This window comes from Topomyia yanbarensis, chromosome 2 (assembly GCF_030247195.1).
Source record: "Topomyia yanbarensis strain Yona2022 chromosome 2, ASM3024719v1, whole genome shotgun sequence".
Taxonomy (NCBI): domain Eukaryota; kingdom Metazoa; phylum Arthropoda; class Insecta; order Diptera; family Culicidae; genus Topomyia; species Topomyia yanbarensis.
This window is the reverse complement of record NC_080671.1, coordinates 348,171,978-348,195,531: the sequence shown is the minus strand read 5'-3', so window position 1 is coordinate 348,195,531 and position 23,554 is coordinate 348,171,978. Positions and strand designations below refer to the sequence as shown.

The window sequence follows — 23,554 nt, the reverse complement described above, 5'->3', positions numbered from 1 at the left end:
AATCCCTCTCAGAGCTAGCATAGAAACAAGATTCAGTTTGCTCCTGAATCCGAACATATGCGAACATGAATGTGTTGTACCGAAAAAGTGAAGGACGAGGGAAACAAACCAAACATTCATTTGGGATATCTTATTCATCGCGGCGGGCATGAATTGAATTTTGTTTCTCTTTCAAGCTCAAGAAGGGATGTCAATTCTTCTAAGCTCTGATTCTGGGCAGCATTAACGATGGTAGCATTAACGTGCGTCAAGAGAGCATGAACGATGGCGATATAGACTGTATGGCAACGCCGCAAAAAGGGTTTCCAATTGCAATGGCAAGTCGGACGCAAGTCATTCTAATAGCCAGCCACAAATATTCCTTTATTAATTTTAATTTTTCCATCTATTACATGTTTAAAATACTGACGGCTCTGTTAAGCTAAAGCATTGAATCGTGTCAAATAAACAATTTTCATAAAAAATAGTTTAATTGAAACGGTTGCATCCGTATAGTTTCTTTAATCGATATTGAAATAAGAAGTCATATATGCTAGGGCCCATCAGTACTTCAAACCCCGGGGCCCGGCGCGGCTCTCGACGGCCCTGACTATCCGAGCCAGGAAGCCAGCTTATGTTGGCTTCACTCATTTTTCAAAGAAACGTCAAAACTCTTGGTTATACGCAATATGAAATATGGTAACAATAGCGATGTTTTTAACGTATTTCATTAAACAATCCGTTTTCGTTCGCGCAGTGACTCTCGGAGCGTGTAGAGTGTAGACGTTTTTAGTCAGTTCGTGAAGTGTAGCGCAGTAAGGCAAAGCTAGCTAATCCGCTGTCAAGGTTATCCTGAGCCTCCTTCGCCTTTTCGCGGTTTTGGAATATTTTCTCCTAGTGTATGTGCGCGTTATTCGACCAGCAGAGCAGTCGCAGTGTTGTGAGCTGCTTGGATACCGTTATAATTAAAAGATAAGTACTGCTATTATATTACGTTCACCTAGGGTTCGTCGCGGTGCGGATGTGGGCGGTAAATGGATAGTCCGCACCGCAACCGCGAAAAAATAATAAAACCGCACCGCTTACCGCAACCGCATTGCATTTACCGCACCGCACCGCGCGGTGATGCGGTAAATGCGGTAAAAATCATGTATTTTAAAAATTGTGCTGAAAAATTATTCATTTGTTTTGTATAGCCATATATAGTAAAATGTTATTCTTATTTACACGAAAATTATCTTTGACGGACTGCTCAGAATGTAACATTTATGAAAATATTCAACTTTGCAAGTTTTATTAAGAGGGGTAAGGGTTATGGCGTGAAAAAAAAAACACTTTTTCTCGATTTTTTTAAACTTTGCGTGAAGCGAACTGATCAAAACTTTTGTACATTATAGTGTATCATTTCAATAACATGCTGTAATTTTTCCATGCAAAAATATCGACAAACGACTCGGTGACAAACCTTTTTGTAGAACGTCTCTGGAAAAACATGATTCGCGGTGTTACCTGCCATTCAAAAACGACTTAACCGATTTATTTCAAACTTTGTATACAGATTATATGTAAAAATACCTAACCCCTACGTTAAAGTTTCGAGAAAAATTTTCAATTAAGGCAAAAACTGTCCAAACTATGCAAAATTTGGCATCTGGGCTAACTTTGACACTTGTCACAATATGAAGGAAGACTTTGAAAAACACAAAAAAATCGCAATGCCCTAAACTGACTTCGAAAGCTTTACTTTCAAAAAGTTACAAAATACTCCTTACTGAAAAATATTATTTGTTTATTTGGTAGAAAATTCACAGTTGGACGAACAATGGACGCATGCGAAAAAAAATTCTTCCTAATTCGTTTGGTTTGATGATGATAATTAAATTCATTGGATTGTTTTTAAGTCGTAGTATCGTTAGTTCATCTCTAAGTTCTCCAAATTAATTAAAATTCACAGTTGATAAAATGTCATCGAAAACGATTCATAATTCCACAATTGCCAAGAGGAATCAGGAGAAATGATGCATTTGGTAATTGGATTTGACAGTAAAATTCAATTGTTTGTCATTTTATGTATTTGAAAAGGTTCGTTTCTAATTTTTTTCTTTGAAGTATAAAATAAATAGTTTTCAAAATATGTCGTAAAAATAATGATGCCAAATTATATTGGACACAGCTTATAGATTTTATTTCTTAGTAACAGTATGTTCTGTCATATTTGAATGACCAAAATGTAAAAAATCAAGTAGCTATAAGTCGAAAACAGATTATATTCGGATTTCTTTTCAAATCGTTGTCAAGTCTATGGAAATTAGAGCAATTAAATGTTTATCATGTTTCTCTATTGTACGGTAATAAATAAAACTCGAACGTTCTGATAGAGAGATGTTCCTAATAATGACATTGCTAAGCATTCGTTCAGAAAATAAATCTAGTTGCGCCCTTCTCAAATGGTAAAAGTCATAGTTTCAATTCACTTTTTAAAGCAGACTGCAGACTTTATCAATTATTTTTTGAAGTGCCGTTGCGGTAATACCGCGCGGTAAAGGTTCATTTCCCGCACCGCATCCGCAGGAAAAAGTGTCTCACCGCACCGCAGTTTTTGCGGTGCGGGTGCGGTAAATACCGCGCGGTTGCGGTAATTACCGCAACCGCGACGAACCCTACGTTCACCTTTCTTGGTTCTCCTACTAACGTGTATTAGGCAATAGGCCCGTGCAAAATGAATTCCCCTGACAATGGTTCGCCTCAAGATGAGATGGATGTCGATACAAAATTGACTCCCCGGCTCAAGGTATATCCATGCTCATCCATCGGGGCTTATGTTATCTTTTTCCGGGCCAAAGACCAGCAGTGTTTGAATTTGTTGCAGATTTCTCGAGTTCTGATGGAACGACATTCGGCCGGTGGTGGTAAATGTGAAACAGGAAAATGATATTGCTAGCTACGGGCCTTTTTCGAAGGAGTATAGAGTATACGTACCATCAAATCGGGTTGAATGTGACGGGGTCGTCTCCGATTCGAGTTAGAATTCGGCGGATCTGTTGGCATATAGGGTTGGCTGTTTTAAAGACCATATGCTTCAGCCAGTGTAGATAATGGAGTGTAAACGTTTGTATTTAGTATCAGACGCAGCATACGGAAAGAGAACATTTGTCAACTCAGACTCTTATCGGGTGACCTTCACCGGGTCTGCCCTACCTGACTACCTCCTCGTTGGAAAGGTGCGTCTACCGGTTCGCCTTTTTGTGCCGCGGGTCATGAACTGTACTAATTGTAAACAACTGGGACACATTGTAGCTCATTGCGGGATATACGGTGGGAATCATGTGGATGATGCCTGTGGAAGGGACTGCGACTTTAATGAACCTCAGGAGGGAACAGTTTCTGCTGCGCTTACCCGATCAGAATGAAATAACAAGATTATAACAGAACATAATTTTTGTAACATATTGTGTTATAAATTAGGTCTCGTTAGTAGTTGAAATAACAGAAATTTATAACAAGGAACAATGAGAGATATAGTTTTGAAATATTTCTGTTATATATTTCCGATCGGGTAGAAGCAATAGAAAAAGGCGGTACATTTTGTCACCTAAACTTCGCTGTAAAAGCCAAAATGTGTCCCTTTAAGGTCCTCCAAAAATAGCTACTCGAGGAAGTGCTGGTGCAAAACCGAATCAAGCAGCTTCTGGTCTAAAAAACCTGAGCTCAGATAAGCAGTTCCTATCAAAAATCCCAAGTGTCCCCATATCCCAAGTAGAGAAAGAAACCAGAGCTGGCTTAATATATTTTTCTGATATTGTGGACCGTATTTTTACAGCTTTAAGTATTTCTGACTCTTAAAAGCATCTTAATCAGCTTTCTCTCCGTTGTAAAACATTCTTGATAAAGTTGACTGCAAAATAGCCCCGCCTTTCAGCTATTGTATCCTTCAATGGCTAGTTCATTTAAAGAGGCCATGGATTTGATTCTGTTCTGTTGCAGAAGCATTATCCAGAAAATCCCGAATCTTTAAAATATTAATAAATTATTTATAATGCGGCGAATTTGCATCCTACAAAATAGGGCTAACTTCACAAATACACCTCAACCTTTCCGATTTTAATATTATTTGCTTGGGTAGAGAAGTTACTTTGGGGGTCAAAAAGTGCTATTCTTTCGATCGAATCGACCTCCCCTCGACACCAGGCATTGAAGTTGTCGCTTGTCAAACCAGAATTAAAGGCAAAGACCTTTGTATTGCTTCCACCTATACCCCCCTAGAGCCTCAGTTGGCCATCGATGGCTGCTACGTGTCTGCGATATCTAGTAAAATCGAGTCCATACAAGAGCTTCCTCAGGAGGAAGAGAACGAGTTCTTGGTTGGCTTGATTCTCGACACCGCCATACAAGCTCTGACTACTCGCGTACCAGACTCGAACTTTCGAGGACCGCCACCCAACCCATGGTGGGACGAAGAGTATTCAGACATGTACGCCGGGAAGGCCATTGTGTATAAGAGCTACCGGAACGACGGGTTATCCGCTAGTTATCGCCAGTACGCGACGTTAGACACGCGAATGAAGAGTTTGATGAAAGGAAAGAAACGGAGTAACTGGCGCCGGTTCGTTGAAGGACTAACAAGAGAAGCGTCGATGAGCACTCTTTGGGGCACTGGCCGGCGTATGCAAAACCGAAGCAGTACTAACGAGAATTTTCAACCATTGGATATTCGATTTCGCCAAGAAGGTTTGTCCGGATTCCGTCCTCTCACGTTAGCACGAACAAAACACCTTTTTCGATGGTGGAGTTAACACTTGCTCTCTTATCATGTAACAGAAAAGCCCCTGGATCAGACAGAATCAAATTCAACTTGTTAAAGATTCTTCCAGACTCTGCCAAGAGACGCTTGTTGACTTTATTTAATAAGTTTCTTGGGAGTAACATTGTCTCTCAAAACTGGAGGCAAGTGAAGGTCATTGCCATCCAAAAACCAGGAAAACCAGGCTCCGACCACAATTCGTATTGACCGATCGCAACGCTGTCCTATAGTCGGAAGTTCGAGAAAACGATACTATTCCACCTCAACAAGTGAGTCGAAGTAAATGGCTTACTGGTAGATACACAATTTGGCTTCCGCAAAGGACGTACGATTGCCTTGCGTTGCTCTCAACAGAAATTCGAATGACCTATGCTAGAAAAGAACAGATGGCATCAGTTTTCTTGGATATTAAGAGGGCTTTTGATTCAGTTTCTAGCAACATTCTTTCTGAGAAGCTGCACCAGCATGGTGTTTCAATGATATTAACCCATTCATGCCCATGTTGTTTGTGGACAACAACGTTTTTAAATAGCTATAACTTTTGATTGAGGCAAAATTTGCTCACAAAAACAAGTAAGGCCAATAAATGTGACTATTGCCTTTTATTTGAGTGTCTGATTTGTCTGATTGGATTCCGATGGAGCAGTGCTGCCAGGGGCAGTTTACGTTGATGACGAAAAATAAATTTTTCATATATCTTCGTTATATTGCAATATTATTGAAAACTGATAAAACCTATCAATTTAGACTGTCTTTGGCTACGTTGTCAACGAATGTGGACTTTTGTAAATATTCTAGAAAAATTGTATTGAGCATTGGAAGGTAAAAATTGAGCAGCTTCTAGCACTGTGAAGATAGCACCTATCTTTATGAAAAAAGGTTTTTCGTGTTTCTAGACCCCTCCGTTTTCAAGGAAAAATTGTTTTGAAACCTTATCTGCACTAGAAAAAAAGTTGGGCATGAAAAGGTTAAACAACTTTTTGATAAACCTGCTATCTGAAAAACATATGCATTTTTCGCATGGAGCTTAATCCACATCACGACTTAGCTACATGTGCCTTGCCCAGGGCTCATGTCTTAGCCCCCTATTCTACAACTTTTACATGACTGACAGTGACGGATGTCTTGTCAATTCCTGCACGCCAAGGCAACGCTCGTTGAAACCTAGAAAGCACATTTCATATTTCCTGAGGAAAATATGGGAGCTCCTGCCTCCTTGTCTGTAAGATCGTACAAGATTTCCTTGGTTTGGGGATTGCTCCATTCCTGGTAATGAAGAAGCAGACTTGTCAGAGGACGCTAGAAAGTTGACAGACATCGCGGAGCAATGGAGAGCTAGGACGGTGGTTACATTTTATTACTCCGAAGGTATCAGGAATTGTCGCGAGTCGGGATTTCATTCGTGTGATGTCTCAGATCATGTCCAATCACTACACTTTAGACGCTCATCTCCGACGTATTGGGCTCACGAATAGCGGTATATGTGCTTTGTAGCGACGGTTATTACGACATCGAATATATTGTCTGGGCATGCACCGATTACTGTTCTGCCAGTTGTCAACTATTGGATTCCCTTCGGGGCCGAGGAAACTCACCCAATGTCCCAGCTCGAGATGTATTGGTAAGCCGCCATCTCCTCTACTTATCCTTCGTATACACACACCTAGAAAAAATCGTGTAAATTTACGTCTCCTAACCCTGACATATACGAGCGTCAAAAATGGCTTACTTTTAAGTTTGATTTTAATTTTACATGACGTTGAATTTTGTAAATCACGTAATTTTACTCCACATATAGCGTTTGTTCTGAATGGCAGTAACTATAATTTTATGTCATTGCACATGTAATGTATATGTTTCATGTAAAATTAAACGGAGCACGGTTATATTTCGTCATTTCGTGAATTACGGTTTGTTAAATTCTGTCATGCTTGCAATTACGTCAACGATAAAATTCATATTTTTTAGGCGTGCACCTTCAAGAAAATCATCAATATTCAAATTGACCTGTCTATTTTATTTTTCTTATCATTCTCAGAAGGACCCCTTTCCGCCTGTATTGTACATCATTGATGGTTTGATGCAATTTCAAGGTCATACGAAACATCTCTGTCGAAAGAGTTAACAAACAGAGGACCTAGTAAAAGTGTTTCGGGAGAGCAATACGAATGATTAATAGTATGTAATAAGCTTTCATATATATCACGAATGTTAGCAATACTACGAATACATTCACTATTGATCATCTGTTTCGACAAATTTTAGAAGCCAAATTTTCAATCCATAGAAGAGCAAGCACAACGAATCCCTTCTAACAGTAGACTTCGTCACGGTTGCGGTAATTATAGTCTCGATTGCAATTTCCATTTCAATAGCATTAACCATCAAAAGATTGGATTCGAAGATCATCTAATAATAATGATAATTACCAACCGATAACAAAAGCAAAAGTACCACGCTATCCGTTTCTAATTCGCTGCGTGCTGTCAAACATCTCAAGCTATTCCCGCTTTCTCCACCGTCTTCGGGAGAAGTAAAACATTTGAAGCATATTAATTGCGTGGAGCGAAGAAATCCTATCTTTTTTGTAGCCAACTACATATCTATATATAAACGGTATGAAAATTCTGGTCAGTTGGGGAGGCATTTGCAGATTCTCTCGTAAAGAAAGTAAGTGGAGCAGGAAAAATTCTCGTCATTGTGCACCCAACCCACAGCATCGGATTTGCGTGAAGTGATGTAAACAAAGAAAAAATGGGATTCCTTGAATTTGAATTTCTTTGGTTGTGTGAATGTGACACGGTGGCAATGATTAATAAATAGTGAATGAATTAGCTTGAAAAAACTGCAAATGGAAGAGGAGAAATTAATTTTTTTTTGCATATTTCGGATCTCTAAGATAAGAAAATACACTCAAGACAGGATTTACTCGAATTCAATTTGGTTCGTCTGCTAGAGGCCATCAAACTACCAACTATCCATTTTCATATGAGGCTGATAAAATCGAGTCGAAAAGCTGATAAATTCGGGGATAGATAAAATCGGGGGCTGATAAAATCGGGTGCTGATAAAATCGGGTCTTCACTGTATTACGCATTGATTTTCCGGGGTGGAGAAAACTAATAATTTTATTCTCCCTTTCAAGGCACTTCCACTTAAACACTCTAGCAAATGCGGCATAAAAAAATTCTATTATATTAAATCGACACAGTGATTGTAGTATCTGACTGTGGGATTTGGTAGTATTAGCGCGAATAATTTGTATTTGGTATGATCATGCTTTGCATAATGAATGAGAAGCAGAGCAGTAAGATGAAGCCAACACAATCAACGTTGTTCCTACGAAGGAAAGTTTTGATACCATGCAGTAACAGTAGTAAATCACATCGACTTCCGAGCTACAAAAGTATGCACCTATGGAGTTAATTTTAAACAAGCCTGCGTTTCTATTGTTTTTGCAGGGAAAGATGGTTCGTTATAATTAGAGGTAAACAGTAATGTGTGTTGATAGAAAACCGTGTGAGAGTCGAAATTTCAAAAAGTGTATAAGTGCACTGGTATATGTTATTCTAGTATTTTTCGGAAGCCATAGTCATAAAACCAAAATTACTAAATTGTTAGTTTTTCACATGTTTCTGACAATCATTGATGAAGATGTTTCAACCAAAATAAACAGCGAGAATTTCACTCCAAACGATGTTGCAAATTATTCCTCATAAAAACCCACACGTGCTGGAGAATGCTGTCACCATGTCACATATTGGTTTGAACTTAACCACACAAAACGATTTACTACCGATGTCAGATTATAATAAAAATTAGTATTTCAAATTCCTTTTGCAAAAAAAACTGCCACGCCAAGGCCCACACGACGATGGAATTTCAAATATAGAAAATGTCCAGTCGGATGCAAAACAAAACAAAACGAAATCGACCGACGGAACATGGGCAGCATGGCACCAAACGGGCTAAAAATAAAAATAAAAATAAAAAATTCCATCCATCCAGCACACCAACGTCGCGACCTCCCGACGATGCCGTTCTAGTGCCGAGAAGAAAATCTTCTCCGCGAAAAACCATTTCGGAAGGCAGTCAATCTTGTTAATACGACACGGCTTGGGATGCAATCGGTAGGTTGGGTTTGGGTTACCTATACAACTTTTTTTTCTCTCTCTGGGCTATAACTCCCTCTACTGTTTTGACTGTGCTTTGTTTCGAGAACAAAAGGGATGACCATTCACGACTGATGGAACTCTATTCGCTGAGCTAGAGTAATTGATCCTTAATTAATGTCAGCCTTCTTATCTCACTTTGTGATCATGCGACAGTCCATAACTTCAATTAAGACAGTGTTTTTCGTGGTTTTCGACGTAAGTGTCGTGATTTAATACTTGTGTTGAAAAAGAATATTTCGCAGTGATATACGTACGAAATATTCTTTGTATATAAACAATTTGCCATTCACGGGACGGCAGTTGACAGTAAGAACTGTCATACGGAACGTGCTATAAAAAGCTCGGAGATGTCATCTGACAGAACGTCATGTGATAAAAGCTTCAAGTGGGTAACTTGAGCTTTTGCATATGGACGCCGCGCATGGATGTGTTGTTTACTATAGGCAGAGGGTATGACAGGGTATGGCAGTCAATAAGGGACTGTGATAAACAGTGCATGAAATATCAATCGATATCGAACTATGTTAGCATTATATAACTTGACGAACAAGAATCAAATAAAGTTATCTCAAACCTACCTACAGAAATACTTCGTGTTTTCTTACGGTATTATCAACAGGTTATGGGCCCAGGGGATACCTGATCGAAAGCTATTCGTTGCCATTATCTCAACAGGTTATGGGCCCAGTAGTTAACTGGAACTAGCCACCTGGACTATTGTAAAATAGTTGTTTTGGAAGATACACGTTTCGGGTAGAAACGGCCGGCGAGAACCATCGTTCCGGTAGCAGCGGCATCCAGCGACGACCAGCGTTTCGGGCAGAAACGGCATCCGGCGAGGACCAGCGTTTCGGGTAGAAACGGCCAGCGAGAACCATCGTTTCGGACAGAAGCGACATCCGGCGAGGACCAGCGTTTCGGGAAGAAACGGCATCCAGCGAGCACCAGCGTTTCGGGAGCAAGCAGAGGATGGCGACCCAGCAGCAAGCTGGAGGATCTGCCGAGAGGATGGCAACCCAGCAGCAAGCTGGAGGATCTGCCGAGAGGGTTACTCTCGAGGACAGAAGAGGTGGTGGCTACGAGAGGGGAACTCTCGAGCGCACCGTGCCGACGACGGCATACTTCGGTAGCGTCAACCGCGAATCGATATTCGACGGTTCGGAGTTGCGGTTCCCAGCCTGGAAATGGCGAATGGAACATCATCTTATAAAGATGAAACTCCAGCACACGTTGCTACGAACGCCCGAAGAAGAGGACTTCTACGTACCAGTAGTAGGTGCCTCGGAAGAGCTAGAAACAGCCAGGAAGGCTAAGCTCAGAAAACGGCTTGATGACGACGTCGAAGCATTGGACGAGATTGTCATGATGGTCAACAATGATGTTTTGAATAAACTCATTGGGCTCAACTATGCGAAAGAAGCCATGGATACTCTGGTCAGAACGTACCAAAAGGGCGGTACAGCCGCTATGGTTAATATGCGGGACCGGTTGTATACCATCAAACAAAGACATCACGACAAATTGTCCATGATTTTTGATGAGTACGATCTGATTATTCGCGAGCTAGATCGTATGGGTTCAAAAATGACAGCATCGGAAAAAGTTCATGCTCTACTGATCTCCATGCCAGACAAGTACCGACACGTCAAAGGCGCTCTGATGGTACTGACGAATGAAGAACTGTGTGCCAAGCCGATCATGGAGATCAAACGAATGTTTATTGATGCTGAAGCTGGGGAAGAGAAGCAGACAGAAACGAAAAACGTTGCGCTGTCTTCAAAGTACAAGCCAAGGAGAGAGGTAACCCGATGCTTCGGTTGCAACGAAACTGGGCATTTTAAAAATAAATGCCCACTAATGAAAAAGTTTAACGCGAAGGAGAAAGATAAGTTCAAGAAGCAGCAAAAGATGGAGCCTAAAAAGAGCTTTGCAATGATGACCAAAGCGGATCGTGGTAGGAGAGTCAGATTCGTAATTGACTCAGGAGCAAGCGACCATATGGTTAATGACGAGAAGCTGCTGGAAGATGTCCAAGAATTAGAGAAGCCAATCACCATTTCGACAGCGAAAGCGGGCCAGAATTTACGGGCAACAAAATTTGGAAAAATGCGATTAAAGAGTGTTGTGGGTAACAATACAATAAAAGAATTGAAATTGTACAACGTTCTTTTTACTCCGGGTCTTGAAGAAAATCTCCTTTCGGTTAGAAGGGTTAGCAAAAATGGTAAAAGGGTTACTTTTACGGATGAAGAGGTTATCTTTGAATTTGAAGATGAAGTAATTGCTTCAGGAATCTTCGTTGATGGTTTATTCCACCTTGATCTATTTCGGGAAGAAAAGTCGGCGGAAGATGGAACAAACTTAGCATTGTTCGGAAAGAAGGTGAGTTTGGAAACATGGCATAAAAGACTTGGCCATATCAGTGATACGAGTTTGGAGAAACTAATTAAGAAGGGAATGGTTGAGGGTATCAATCTAACTTCTGGAAATATTAGTGAAACAAATGTATGTGATGGTTGTATGGCGGGGAAGCAGGCTGCATCCAAATTTAAACAATTGCAGCTGCCAAGATCAAAACGACCACTGGAACTCATACATTCGGATGTTTGTGGAAGCATGGAGCAGGAAACCTATGATGGCTATCGTTACTTTGTAACCTTTATAGATGATTATACGCACTTTCTCGTGGTTTACCTCATGAAACAGAAATCGGAGGTTTTCGAGAAATTTAAAGAATTCGAAGCAATGGCGACAGCATACTTCGAAAGACGTATTTCAATGCTAAGGTGTGATAATGGAGGGGAATATACAAGTAACGAATTTCAAGCTCATTGCAAAAGAAATGGTGTTAGAATGACGTTCACTGTTCCATACACACCGCAGCAAAATGGTGTAAGTGAACGTATGAACAGATCTTTAATGGAAAAGGTCAGAGCTTTGCTTTACGAAAGTGGATTAGCGAAAGATATGTGGGGAGAAGCATTATATGCAGCAACATATCTAATCAATAGATCTCCAACAAGTGGGATAGAAGAGGACAAAACTCCGTATGAAAAATGGTTCAAAAAGCGACCAAACTTGAATCATTTAAGAGTTTTTGGGTGTAAAGCATTTAAACAAATACCTAAAGAGAGGCGTCAGAAATTAGATTTCAAAACAAAACCTTTGATATTTGTGGGGTACGCAAATAATGGTTTTAGATTATGGAACAAGGATACGCGTTCAATAGAAATTGGCAGAAATGTAGTATTCAATGAATCTACCAGAGCCAATCAAGATATTGACCACACAAACATGGATTTCGTAGAATCATCTGGTCAAGATTTAATTAGATGTACACGCTTAAACCAAGGAGAACAGAACGAAGACGAGGATGCTGCTATACATCCTTCTGATGAAGAACAGCATGAAGAATGCACACTCGAAACAGAGCAAGATAATCTAGATTCACTTGAAGAATCAGTTGGCGAAACTGACTATGAAAGTACAAATGAAAATCCAACAGACGAAAGAGAGGACGTCGATGATGGTCAATCATTGCGTCGAAGCAAGAGGGAGAGAAAGATACCGGGTTGGTATTCCGATTATACAGCAAAAACAGCAATGATTTTCAACGAAGAGATTCCGCAAACTATTGAGGAATTGAAGAAAGTTTCTGATTGGCAAGAATGGAAGCATGCTATTCAAGAAGAGTTTGATGCATTACATCAAAATGGCACTTGGACAGTGGTTAACTGTTTGCCAAAAGGAGTTAAACCAATTAACTCAAAATGGGTTTTCTCAATGAAAGAAGATGGAAGATATAAAGCACGATTAGTGGCAAAAGGGTGTTCACAGCGTCCTGGATTCGATTACTGTGAAACATTTGCACCAGTCGCCAAACTAGAGAGTGTTCGGTTAGCACTAGCCCTTGCTAACGAGCGTAAATTGTTAGTACATCAAATGGATGTCAAAACTGCATTTCTACATGGGAAGTTAGAAGAAGAAATATACATGAAACTTCCACCAAACGTAAATGGGCAAAGACAAACTGTTCGTCTACACAAATGTTTGTATGGATTGAAACAGGCAAGCAGATCTTGGAATAAACATTTTGATGATGCAATGAAAACATTAGGTTTTGTCCCTCTCAAAAATGACAACTGCATCTATAAGTCAAAATCTAGAGGCATTATAGTAATACTATATGTAGACGACATTTTACTACTTGCCAAAAACATCGAAGCAATTACGTGGATTAAAAAGAAACTTGGAAGGTTATTCCAAATGAAAGACATGTTAGAGATTAAGCACTTCCTGGGAATGGAGATAAATCGTGATTTGGAAAGCCAGACTATTGAAATTTCTCAAACAATATACGTGGAGAAACTTCTTAGTAGATTTGGGATGGCTGATTGTAAACCAGTGGGGACACCATTGGATATCAACACGAAATGGTCAAAATCTGAGGCAAAAATCACTGAAGAGCCATACAGAGAACTGCTGGGATGCTTACAATATCTTTCACTAACTTCTAGACCTGATATTTGCTCTGCGGTAAACACCCTAAGCAAATATGCTAACTGCGCCACCGATTGGCACTGGTCAGGATTAAAACGAATATTGCGATATTTGAGGGGAACGAGCAACACAAAAATAATTTATTCATCAAATAGCGAATATCCAGCTTTAGTAGGATTTGCGGATGCAGATTTTGCAAATGATCCTGATGATAGGAAATCAGTTTCAGGATACGCATTTCTACTATACGGTAATCTTATTTCGTGGTCAACGAAACGACAACCGACTGTAAGCTTATTAACAAGTGAAGCAGAACTGATAGCACTTTGCGCTGCTACGAAAGAAGGAGTGTGGTTAACACAACTTCTCAATGAATTGGATGTAAACATAACACCATTCATCATAATGGAAGATAGCATCCCATGTATCAACATAGCACAGGAGCCAAGATCACATCAACGGATGAAACACTTGGATATCAAATACCTTTTCATCCGGGATCTCATCAAAAATGGTAGAGTAAAACTACAGTTCATCCCAAGCGTCGATCAACCTGCAGATGCCTTCACTAAGGGGTTACCTAAAAATATACACAGAAAGTTATTCGGTGTATTGAATGTGCAAATTGTGGGGAAGTGTTGAAAAAGAATATTTCGCAGTGATATACGTACGAAATATTCTTTGTATATAAACAATTTGCCATTCACGGGACGGCAGTTGACAGTAAGAACTGTCATACGGAACGTGCTATAAAAAGCTCGGAGATGTCATCTGACAGAACGTCATGTGATAAAAGCTTCAAGTGGGTAACTTGAGCTTTTGCATATGGACGCCGCGCATGGATGTGTTGTTTACTATAGGCAGAGGGTATGACAGGGTATGGCAGTCAATAAGGGACTGTGATAAACAGTGCATGAAATATCAATCGATATCGAACTATGTTAGCATTATATAACTTGACGAACAAGAATCAAATAAAGTTATCTCAAACCTATCTACAGAAATACTTCGTGTTTTCTTACGGTATTATCAACAACTTGTGGGTAGTGTCTAATGGAAAATAAATCTAAATATAAATAAATTAACACGGGAGAAATGTTGAGAAAAAATCGGACCAGGGGCCAGATACGAACATGCAAACTTCTGAACTCCGGTCAAATGTACAAATCTTTATGATATGCCTAGGCTGTGAAGTGAGTCCCTAGAAGAACACATAATTATCACGTTGGCGAGAATCATTGTAACCAATGTTATATGTAGGGAAACGTGATTGCTACAGCAATAGAGCAATTTGGGCAAAAAAGGTGTGCAATGAAAGTTATATTCTTCATCCATCAAGAACATTGTGCTGACGAGACCCCTCGCTGCGGCGACGCTACCGAGCGCAGCGCTTTATTCGACGGTGACAGATCTGCCGACAGTGAGGTTTCACGAGGAAACGTCATGCAGCAGGATACAGTAGGGCAGAAGAAAAAAACAGTACCGTATAGGGAACACATTTTTGCTCAATAGCACATAACCCTTACTTTCTTCAACGAGTCAGTGCGGTTACGGCAGTAGTGCCATTATCTCTCGAATTTCTTAAAGCTAATAGTACGTGAGTAGTACGGATTGTCTAAAATTTAAACCTATTTCCTATATACTAACTATATGTACAACTATTCTAACAGGTACATATACTACATTGTTTTATAAAAGAAGAGCCAAGGGTGACCCACACCTTCCGTTTAGTTTGTCGGTCAACCAAAATTGTAAGCACCTAATCAATTGAATTATCCTATTTAAACCTTATTAAAATACTAAATAAAACTTATTTCTAGCTTAAAGCTAACAGTAAAAAACAACGTTTGCTAAAAAGAGTTGGTGCTCCGAAACATAACCCAACATTCTTTAAGAATTTTGTTCGGGATTTGGAAGGTATGATGGAAGATCATCCAGTTTCTCCACCACCACACACCCCGCGGAACTGTAAGTCCTGTACACGTCCGGACGACGCAGAGGACCAGATGGTACAGTGCTGCGTGTGTAATGGCTGGGAGCATTTCGGATGCGCCGGAGTAGACGATGCAGTGAAAGCACGTGGCATTAAATACTCCTGCGACAAATGTGCATCACAGCAGGGGGCCTCCGGTGGCATACAGCTTAATGTTCTCGAAGAAATACGTCCTGCAAAAGGATCCAAGGTCGGTTCGAAGGTAGGATCAAAAAGGGGGAAAAAGAAACCCGACCCAGCTAAAAGCACTACATCCAGTGTGCGTGCAGTACTGCTGGAGGAGCAGTTGAAGCTCGTTGCAGACGAGTTGAAAATGAAAGAACAACAGCTTCTGGAACAGGAGGAAATCGAGATGCGCAAGCTGGAGGAAGAAGAACGCCAGCTCGAGGAAAAGCGCCTACTACGTGAGCGCAAGCTACTGGCGGAATAGACACTAAAAAGGGAGCAGCAGAAAATTAGACAGGAGTCGTTCGAGAAACGAAAAGAGATCGTCCGACAGGCTGCGCAAGATAGCAGTAAGAGTAGTTCTATCACAGACTCATTCGGGAGGGTCAAGAACTGGCTAGCATCGCAGGAAAGTGGAACAGACCCGGGAGAAGTTTTAGATAAGCTGAATCCATCTCCGATTCCATTGCCGGCACCAGCCCCTCCCGCACCGCTACCTCTGCCGCCAATCCCGACTCCAGCACCTAGGCCGCAGTTGCTACAAGACTTCCCACTTCCTCCAGCACCCCCACTACCCCCCGCTGCTGCTTTAACGCAGGTGCAAATTGCAGCGCGTCACGTCGTGGGTAAGGACCTGCCAATATTTAGCGGAAATCCGGAGGAGTGGCCGATCTTTATCAGCAACTTTGAGCAGTCTACGGCTACTTGTGGTTATACAGAAGCAGAAAATCTGGTGCGTCTACAAAGGTGCCTGAAAGGAAGCGCACTAGAATCGGTCCGTAGTCGTCTGTTGTTACCCTCTGGTGTGCCGCACGTCATTCAGACTCTGCGCACACTGTATGGAAGACCGGAACTCATCATCCGTTCACTGTTACACAAGATTCAGCATGTTCCCGCCCCGCGACACGACAAGCTGGAAACACTTATACAGTTCGGTTTGTCGGTGCAAAATTTGGTTGATCATCTCAGAGCGGCAGGTCAGCAGGACCACCTGTCTAATCCAACCTTGATGCAGGAGTTAGTGGAGAAGCTGCCAGGATCAATGCGAATGAACTGGGCCTTCTTCAAAACGCAGAACCAGCCAGCAACCCTCGACACATTCGGCAGGTCCGGATTGGTGACAGCAGCTAGCGAAGTATCCTTCGAATTTCCAGGAGTAGTGTTCGCGTCGAGAAACAACCGGCCAAAATCCAAGGACACCGGTACATTGCATACACACTCAGCGGAAAGAAATTCGCAGACGTTTCAAAATCGTAGTGCATCACCTACAGCGGGTTGTAGTGCATCAAACAACTCAAAGCAAGGTAAGCCATGCTGGGCATGTGGGCGTGCTGGCCATCGAGTGGCCGATTGCCATCAATTCAAGAGCGCGTGCCTGGATGAACGCTGGAAGCTGGTCCAACAGAAGGGGTTATGCCGAACCTGCCTTAACAGTCACGGAAAATGGCCGTGTCGTTCCTGGAATGGATGTGGAATAGATGGGTGCCGCCATAAGCATCACACCCTCCTCCACACTTCCAACTCTACTCCGGAAAACGTTTCCGTCTCAGCGAGCCACGTATCCTCCGGTGTCCTGAAATGGCCACTCTTCCGAATCGTGCCAGTAGTCCTCTACAGCAACAACATTTTCCAAACGATCTTCGCCTTTATAGATGAGGGCTCTTCCTTTACACTGTTGGAGGAATCTATAGCGAAGCAATTGAAGGTTACGGGTCCAACAGAAGCCCTGACTCTCCAATGGACAGGAAATGTTAGGCGGGTTGAATCGAGATCGCAGCGCGTGAACATCGCCATTGCTGGTAAGGGCTGTGTTGCACGGCACAAAATCGTTGATGTTCGTACGGTTAGTCGTCTGGTTCTGCCTTCGCAAACGCTCAGATACGGTGATTTGGCACGGCGTTTCCCTCATCTTCGAGGTCTTCCGCTAGAGGATTATGAGCTAGTTCAACCCAAATTACTGATTGGTCTCGACAACTTACGTCTGTGCGTTCCGCTGAAGCTGCGTGAAGGAGGCCCGAGCGATCCAATTGGTGCAAAATGCCGGCTAGGATGGAGTATTTATGGATGTATTCCGGGCCAACCGTCTCGAACGGCGATCACTAGCTTTCACGCCGGGGCTTTGTCCGATCCTGATCGAGAGCTAAACGAGCAGCTCCGCGACTACTTTACTTTGGAGAACGCAGGAGTCCTGGGCCCATGTGTAGTTCCGGAATCCGATGACGACAAGCGTGCGAGAAAGTTGCTACAGGAAACAACCAAGCGGCTACCTTTCGGGCCAGGCTACGAGACGGGACTTCTGTGGAGAACGGACAACCCAGACTTCCCCGACAGCTACCCTATGGCTGTGCGACGGCTGGAGGGACTTGAGCGGAAGCTCCAAAAGGATCCGGTTATGGAGCAGCGCGTTCGCGAACAGATCTTCGAGTATGAGCGTAAGGGCTACGCTCACAAGGCTACTTTAACTGAACTGACGTCTGTTGAGTCAAGCCGGATCTGGTATCTACCCCTTGGTGTAGTTTCTAGTCCCCAGAAACCAAACAAGATTCGCCTGATATGGGACGCGGCGGCAAAGGTGTCGTTCAATTCTAGGCTACTCAAGGGACCGGATCTGTTTACCCCCTGCCAAGAGTTCTGTACCAGTTTCGTCAGTATCCTGTCGCCGTTTGTGGAGACATAATGGAGATGTTCCATCAGATCAAGATTCGAGCTCCCGACTGCCAGTCGCAACGGTTTCTGTTCCGGGACCACCCATCGGGTTGCCCTCAGGTGTATGTGATGGATGTGGCCACATTCGGCTCCACTTGTTCCCCGGCGTCCGCACAGCATGTGAAGAACCTAAATGCAGAGGAGTTCGCCGACGAGTATCCCCGAGCCGCTACAGCTATCCGGTACAACCATTATGTAGACGACTACTTAGACAGCTTCGAGACGCTTCAGAAGGCAATAAAGGTTGTGAACGAGGTAAAGTTCGTGCATTCAAAGGGAGGCTTCACTCTGCGGAATTTCTCATCGAACGAAGTAGGGGTGCTGGAAGGAATAGGAGAGACGACAATGCCTTCATCGAAAAATCTAGACTTGGAGCGAGGTGAAAAGTCCGAATCAGTGCTGGGGATTAAATGGATACCGTACGAAGACGTGTTTGTGTACTCCTTTGGTATGAGAGATGACATACAGCGCATTCTTCATGAAGATCACATTCCCACCAAGCGGGAAATCGCCCGAGTGGCTATGAGCCTATTTGATCCGCTCGGTTTCGTCGCGTTTTTCCTTGTGCACGGCAAAATTCTCCTCCAGGACACGTGGGCGAAAGGTACGGAATGGGACCAACAGATTCCTGACGATCTCAACAAGCGGTGGCGACAGTGGTCGGAGCTCTTCGGACAGTTAAACCAGATCCGTATACCCCGGTGCTACTTTAGGTCACCCTTTCCTAAGAACCTGGATCGCCTCCAACTACACGTGTTCGTAGATGCTAGCGAAATGGCGTATGCTGCGGTGGCTTATTTCCGACTGGAGAGTAACAGTTGCGTACAAGTGGCACTCGTCGGGGCCAAAGTTAAAGTTGCCCCATTGAAAACGTTGTCTATTCCCAGACTCGAGTTGAAAGCCGCCAACCTCGGGGTCCGCTTGGCCGGCAGCATCCAAAGTCAGCACTCTTACCCAATCAATTTCCGATATTTCTGGGGCGATTCGAAAACCGTTCTCGCTTGGATCAAATCAATCGATCACAGACGGTATCATAAGTTTGTTGCTGTCCGCGTCGGCGAGATCCTGACAACCACAGAGCCAAATGAATGGATGTACGTACCATCGAAACTCAACGTTGCTGATCTCGCGACGAAGTGGGGAATTGGTCCGCAGCTGACGATGAACAGCCCTTGGATCCAGCCTCATGACTTCTTCCAAACCACCGAAAGGAATTGGCCTACGCAACAACCGATTGAGCCAACTGAGGAAGAACTAAGGAATGCCCACTGTCATTTCGCACACTTTGCGTTGGTGGAATTCACCTGGTTTAGCAGTTGGACCAAAATGCACCGTTCAGTAGCATACGTGCTCCGCTTTATCAACAACATTCGGCGGAAGAAAGGAAGAGCTAAGGAGCTTGGCAATCTTACCAGCGATGAGCTACGACTTGCGGAAGAAGAACTGTGGAAGATGGCGCAAGGCGATGTTTATCCTGATGAAATCGCCGTACTCGTCCAAACTCAAGGCCCACCGGATCGACGTCATAATGTTGTGGATAAGGCCAGCGACATCTACACCAAGTGGCCGTTCCTCGATGAGAATAAAGTTCTGCGGAGTCGTGGCCGAATCGGTGCGGCACCCTACACACCGACCGAAGCTAAGTTTCCCGTAATCCTACCCAAACAACATTTAATCACCTTACTTGTAGACTGGTTCCACCGCCGCTTTCGCCACGCCAACCGAGAGACCGTCTTCAACGAAATTCGGCAACGATTCGACATTTCGCAACTGCGTCGATTGTTAGACAAGGTCACACGAAGCTGCGTCTGGTGCAGAATTGCTAAGTCTTCCCCGAGACCGCCCGCTATGGCCCCACTACCGGAAATGCGGGTTACTTCGTTCATCCGGCCATTTACCTTCACCGGGATGGACTACTTCGGGCCGGTGCTCGTCAGAATGGGCAGAAGCAACGTCAAGCGCTGGGTAGCCCTCTTTACGTGTCTCACTACCAGAGCCATCCATTTGGAAGTGGTACACTCATTGAGTATGGAGTCGTGCATCATGGCTGTTCAACGCTTTGTCTCCCGCCGGGGTATGCCGCGGGAATTCTGGTCGGACAATGCCACCTGTTTTCAGGGCACTAGCAACAAACTGGATATGCACAACAAGATGATGGCGGAAAAGTTTACTACCTCACAAACAACATGGAAGTTCATTCTACCTGCTTCCCCGCACATGGGCGGTGCATGGGAAAGGCTCGTTCGCTCGGTCAAGGTGGCAATCGGGGCGACGCTGGATGGTACCCGAAAGCCTGACGATGAAACACTGGAAACAATCCTGTTAGAAGCGGAGGCCATGATAAACTCAAGGCCACTTACATACATCCCATTGGAATCTGCAGATCAAGAAGCTCTGACACCAAACCACTTCTTGCTGGGTAATTCATCCGGCATCAAGTTCCTGCCTACTGGCCCGATAGATAGTCGTTCAACACTGAGAAGCAGCTGGAACTTGGCGCGGTTCATCAGCGACGGATTCTGGAACAGATGGCTAAAGGAATACCTCCCAGTAATTACGCGCAGATGCAGGTGGTTGAAGGAGGTCAAGGATCTGGAGGTCGGCGATCTGGTCTTGGTGGTTGGCGAGGCGGCGAGGAACCAGTGGACTCGGGGGCGGATAGAAGCAGTATTTCCTGGACAAGACGGTAGAGTACGGCAGGCGTTGGTACGAACCACAGCGGGTCTAATTCGAAGACCAGCCGCAAAGCTTGCTGTTTTGGACGTCGAGCCGAATAGCAAACCTAGTTCCAGTATTCCAGGAGTTCCTGGCCCTCACCAAGGTTTACGGGCGGGGGTATGTGCTGGCGAGACCCCTCGCTGCGGCGACGCTACCGAGCGCAGCGCTTTATTCGACGGTGACAGATCTGCCGACAGTGAAGTTTCACGAGGAAACGTCATGCAGCAGGATACAGTAGGGCAGAAGAAAAAAACAGTACCGTATAGGGAACACATTTTTGCTCAATAGCACATAACCCTTACTTTCTTCAACGAGTCAGTGCGGTTACGGCAGTAGTGCCATTATCTCTCGAATTTCTTAAAGCTAATAGTACGTGAGTAGTACGGATTGTCTAAAATTTAAACCTATTTCCTATATACTAACTATATGTACAACTATTCTAACAGGTACATATACTACATTGTTTTATAAAAGAAGAGCCAAGGGTGACCCACACCTTCCGTTCAGTTTGTCGGTCAACCAAAATTGTAAGCACCTAATCAATTGAATTATCCTATTTAAACCTTATTAAAATACTAAATAAAACTTATTTCTAGCTTAAAGCTAACAGTAAAAAACAACGTTTGCTAAAAAGAGTTGGTGCTCCGAAACATAACCCAACAAACATATTTGTTCAGAATTGTCAGCTACATCTAACTTTCAGTTGACATAAAATAACTTGCTTGAAATATCTGCTACTTCACTTAATTCGCTTTGTGATCCTAAACAAGATATAAGTATACTTAGCATATGATTTCGAGCGATCGGCTGGGTCAATGAAGAATTTATTACATAAATAGATACAGATCTACTTTGAAACTGTAACAATGTGCTTGTCGAACCCTTACAAAAGGGTTCTTAATAAATTTTATACGAAAATATAAACACTTCCTTGTTTGACACTCTCGATCTTACTTGATAGGGGAGAGTGGGTACACTTGATCCTACTTTTGTTTTTTTTCTCATAACTTTTCAATGAAATAAAAATTTAAATTGCAAAATTCGCCATCTTGTAGTCAATTCGAATTGTAAGAGCTATGAATAATGTGTAAATCCGAAAACTATGTCCTATCAATAATTCGAACAGTTTTGAAAATCATGCCAAAATGAGGTTTTTGTAAAAACGTGTGGAAACTTGATCCCTCGCCTACTAGAGCTAAAGAAACAAAGCACACCATGACCTATAGACACAAAAGTTCAGCCTACTACCTATCCTGACAAATTAATTAATAAGACTACCTTTTAGATGCGTTTAACTAGCTTTTCCAACCTTCAATAACGTGTACCATGGTTTGTTTCCGAAAAAAAACATTTCAGATCAATTAATAGTGCCAGGTACTCTATGAAAACGATGTTTTTCTATTTCTATATGTTTCGAAAGTGTTTGAGATAATTATTGATAGAGATCAAGAATACCCATTGTTACAGGGATCAAAGATACCTGTTGTATGAGGTGAACAAAATTTATTTTTTTTTGTATGGGTTGTGAAACTTTTTATTCAAAAAACATATATTTCTAGACAAAAGCCCTTAGAAAGTAATCGTACTTGAAAATATTCATAAATAATTAGTTCGACGATCTCATGCAACTGTTCAAAAAATTTGTAAAAAGATCTTCGAGATGGATTTTAAATCCATCCACATATTTCCTAAAATATTACACAACTTTTCCATACCAAATGTAGAACATCAGATTTGTTTTTTAAACATCATAAACAAGCAAATATTTCATTTTCTTTTTATATTGTGATAACTCAATGCGTATAGATTATGAGATATGGCCAGGGTATCAAATATCCCCAAGGATCAAGTATCTTCATTCTCCCCTAATGGTTTTAGCCTCACCAGTTAGCATCTTTGACAGTTGACTCAGAAAAATGACATAGGTCAAGCTCAGCCCTCTGGCAATACTATATCAATATTTGGAGTTTGACAGCGCACTACATATATGGGGCGTTATAGCTATAAAGCCCCAAATAAATAATTGTGTTTGACGCTATGTACTATATTCTAGCATTCCAAGCGACATTTTGCATCTTGCAGGATTATTAGATACCATACGATTAAGTAAATCGACACTTAGTGATCATATTCAGTATTTAATGATTCTATAAAAATTCTCATTTCATTGTTGTTTTCATTTTCATGGCAGTGATGCCGGATGTACAGGGACGCCTTCGTTGACAGGAGGCTGGTAGTTTAATTCTTTTTTTTTTTATTCATTTCGTTTATTTGATAGGCACAAATGCGTTAGCTTGGCGGTGCCAAATGCTTATGTTTTTACATTTTGGATATCTTAAAACTAGGAGGTTACAATGTTGAAATATTTTTTTTACAAAGGAAAAAAAAAAAGTTTACAGCTATCTTAAGACTAGAAATAAGATTTAAAACAAGGGATTCACTTTGATATACAAGAGAGGGAGTAATAGTATTTTACGAAATATTTTACGGTTATCTTAAAACTAACAATATAGTTTA

The 23,554-nt window shown here is 42.3% G+C and overlaps 2 protein-coding genes across 5 annotated transcripts in view; one reads left to right on the top strand and one right to left on the bottom strand.

Moving 5' to 3' along the window:
- Nucleotides 1–23,554, bottom strand: part of LOC131684176 (WSCD family member AAEL009094) — a 158,099-nt gene that overhangs the window by 42,060 nt on the left and 92,485 nt on the right. The window lies entirely within an intron of this gene.
- Nucleotides 18,290–21,325, top strand: LOC131680666 (uncharacterized). Its single transcript, XM_058961378.1, has one exon. The coding sequence runs from the start codon at nt 18,290–18,292 to the stop codon at nt 21,323–21,325; it is 3,036 nt and encodes a 1,011-aa protein (XP_058817361.1).

What these genes read in the sequence shown, in the direction of transcription:
- LOC131680666 (XM_058961378.1), top strand. Translation starts at nt 18,290, where the DNA reads ATGGAGATGTTCCATCAGATCAAGATTCGAGCTCCCGACTGCCAGTCG.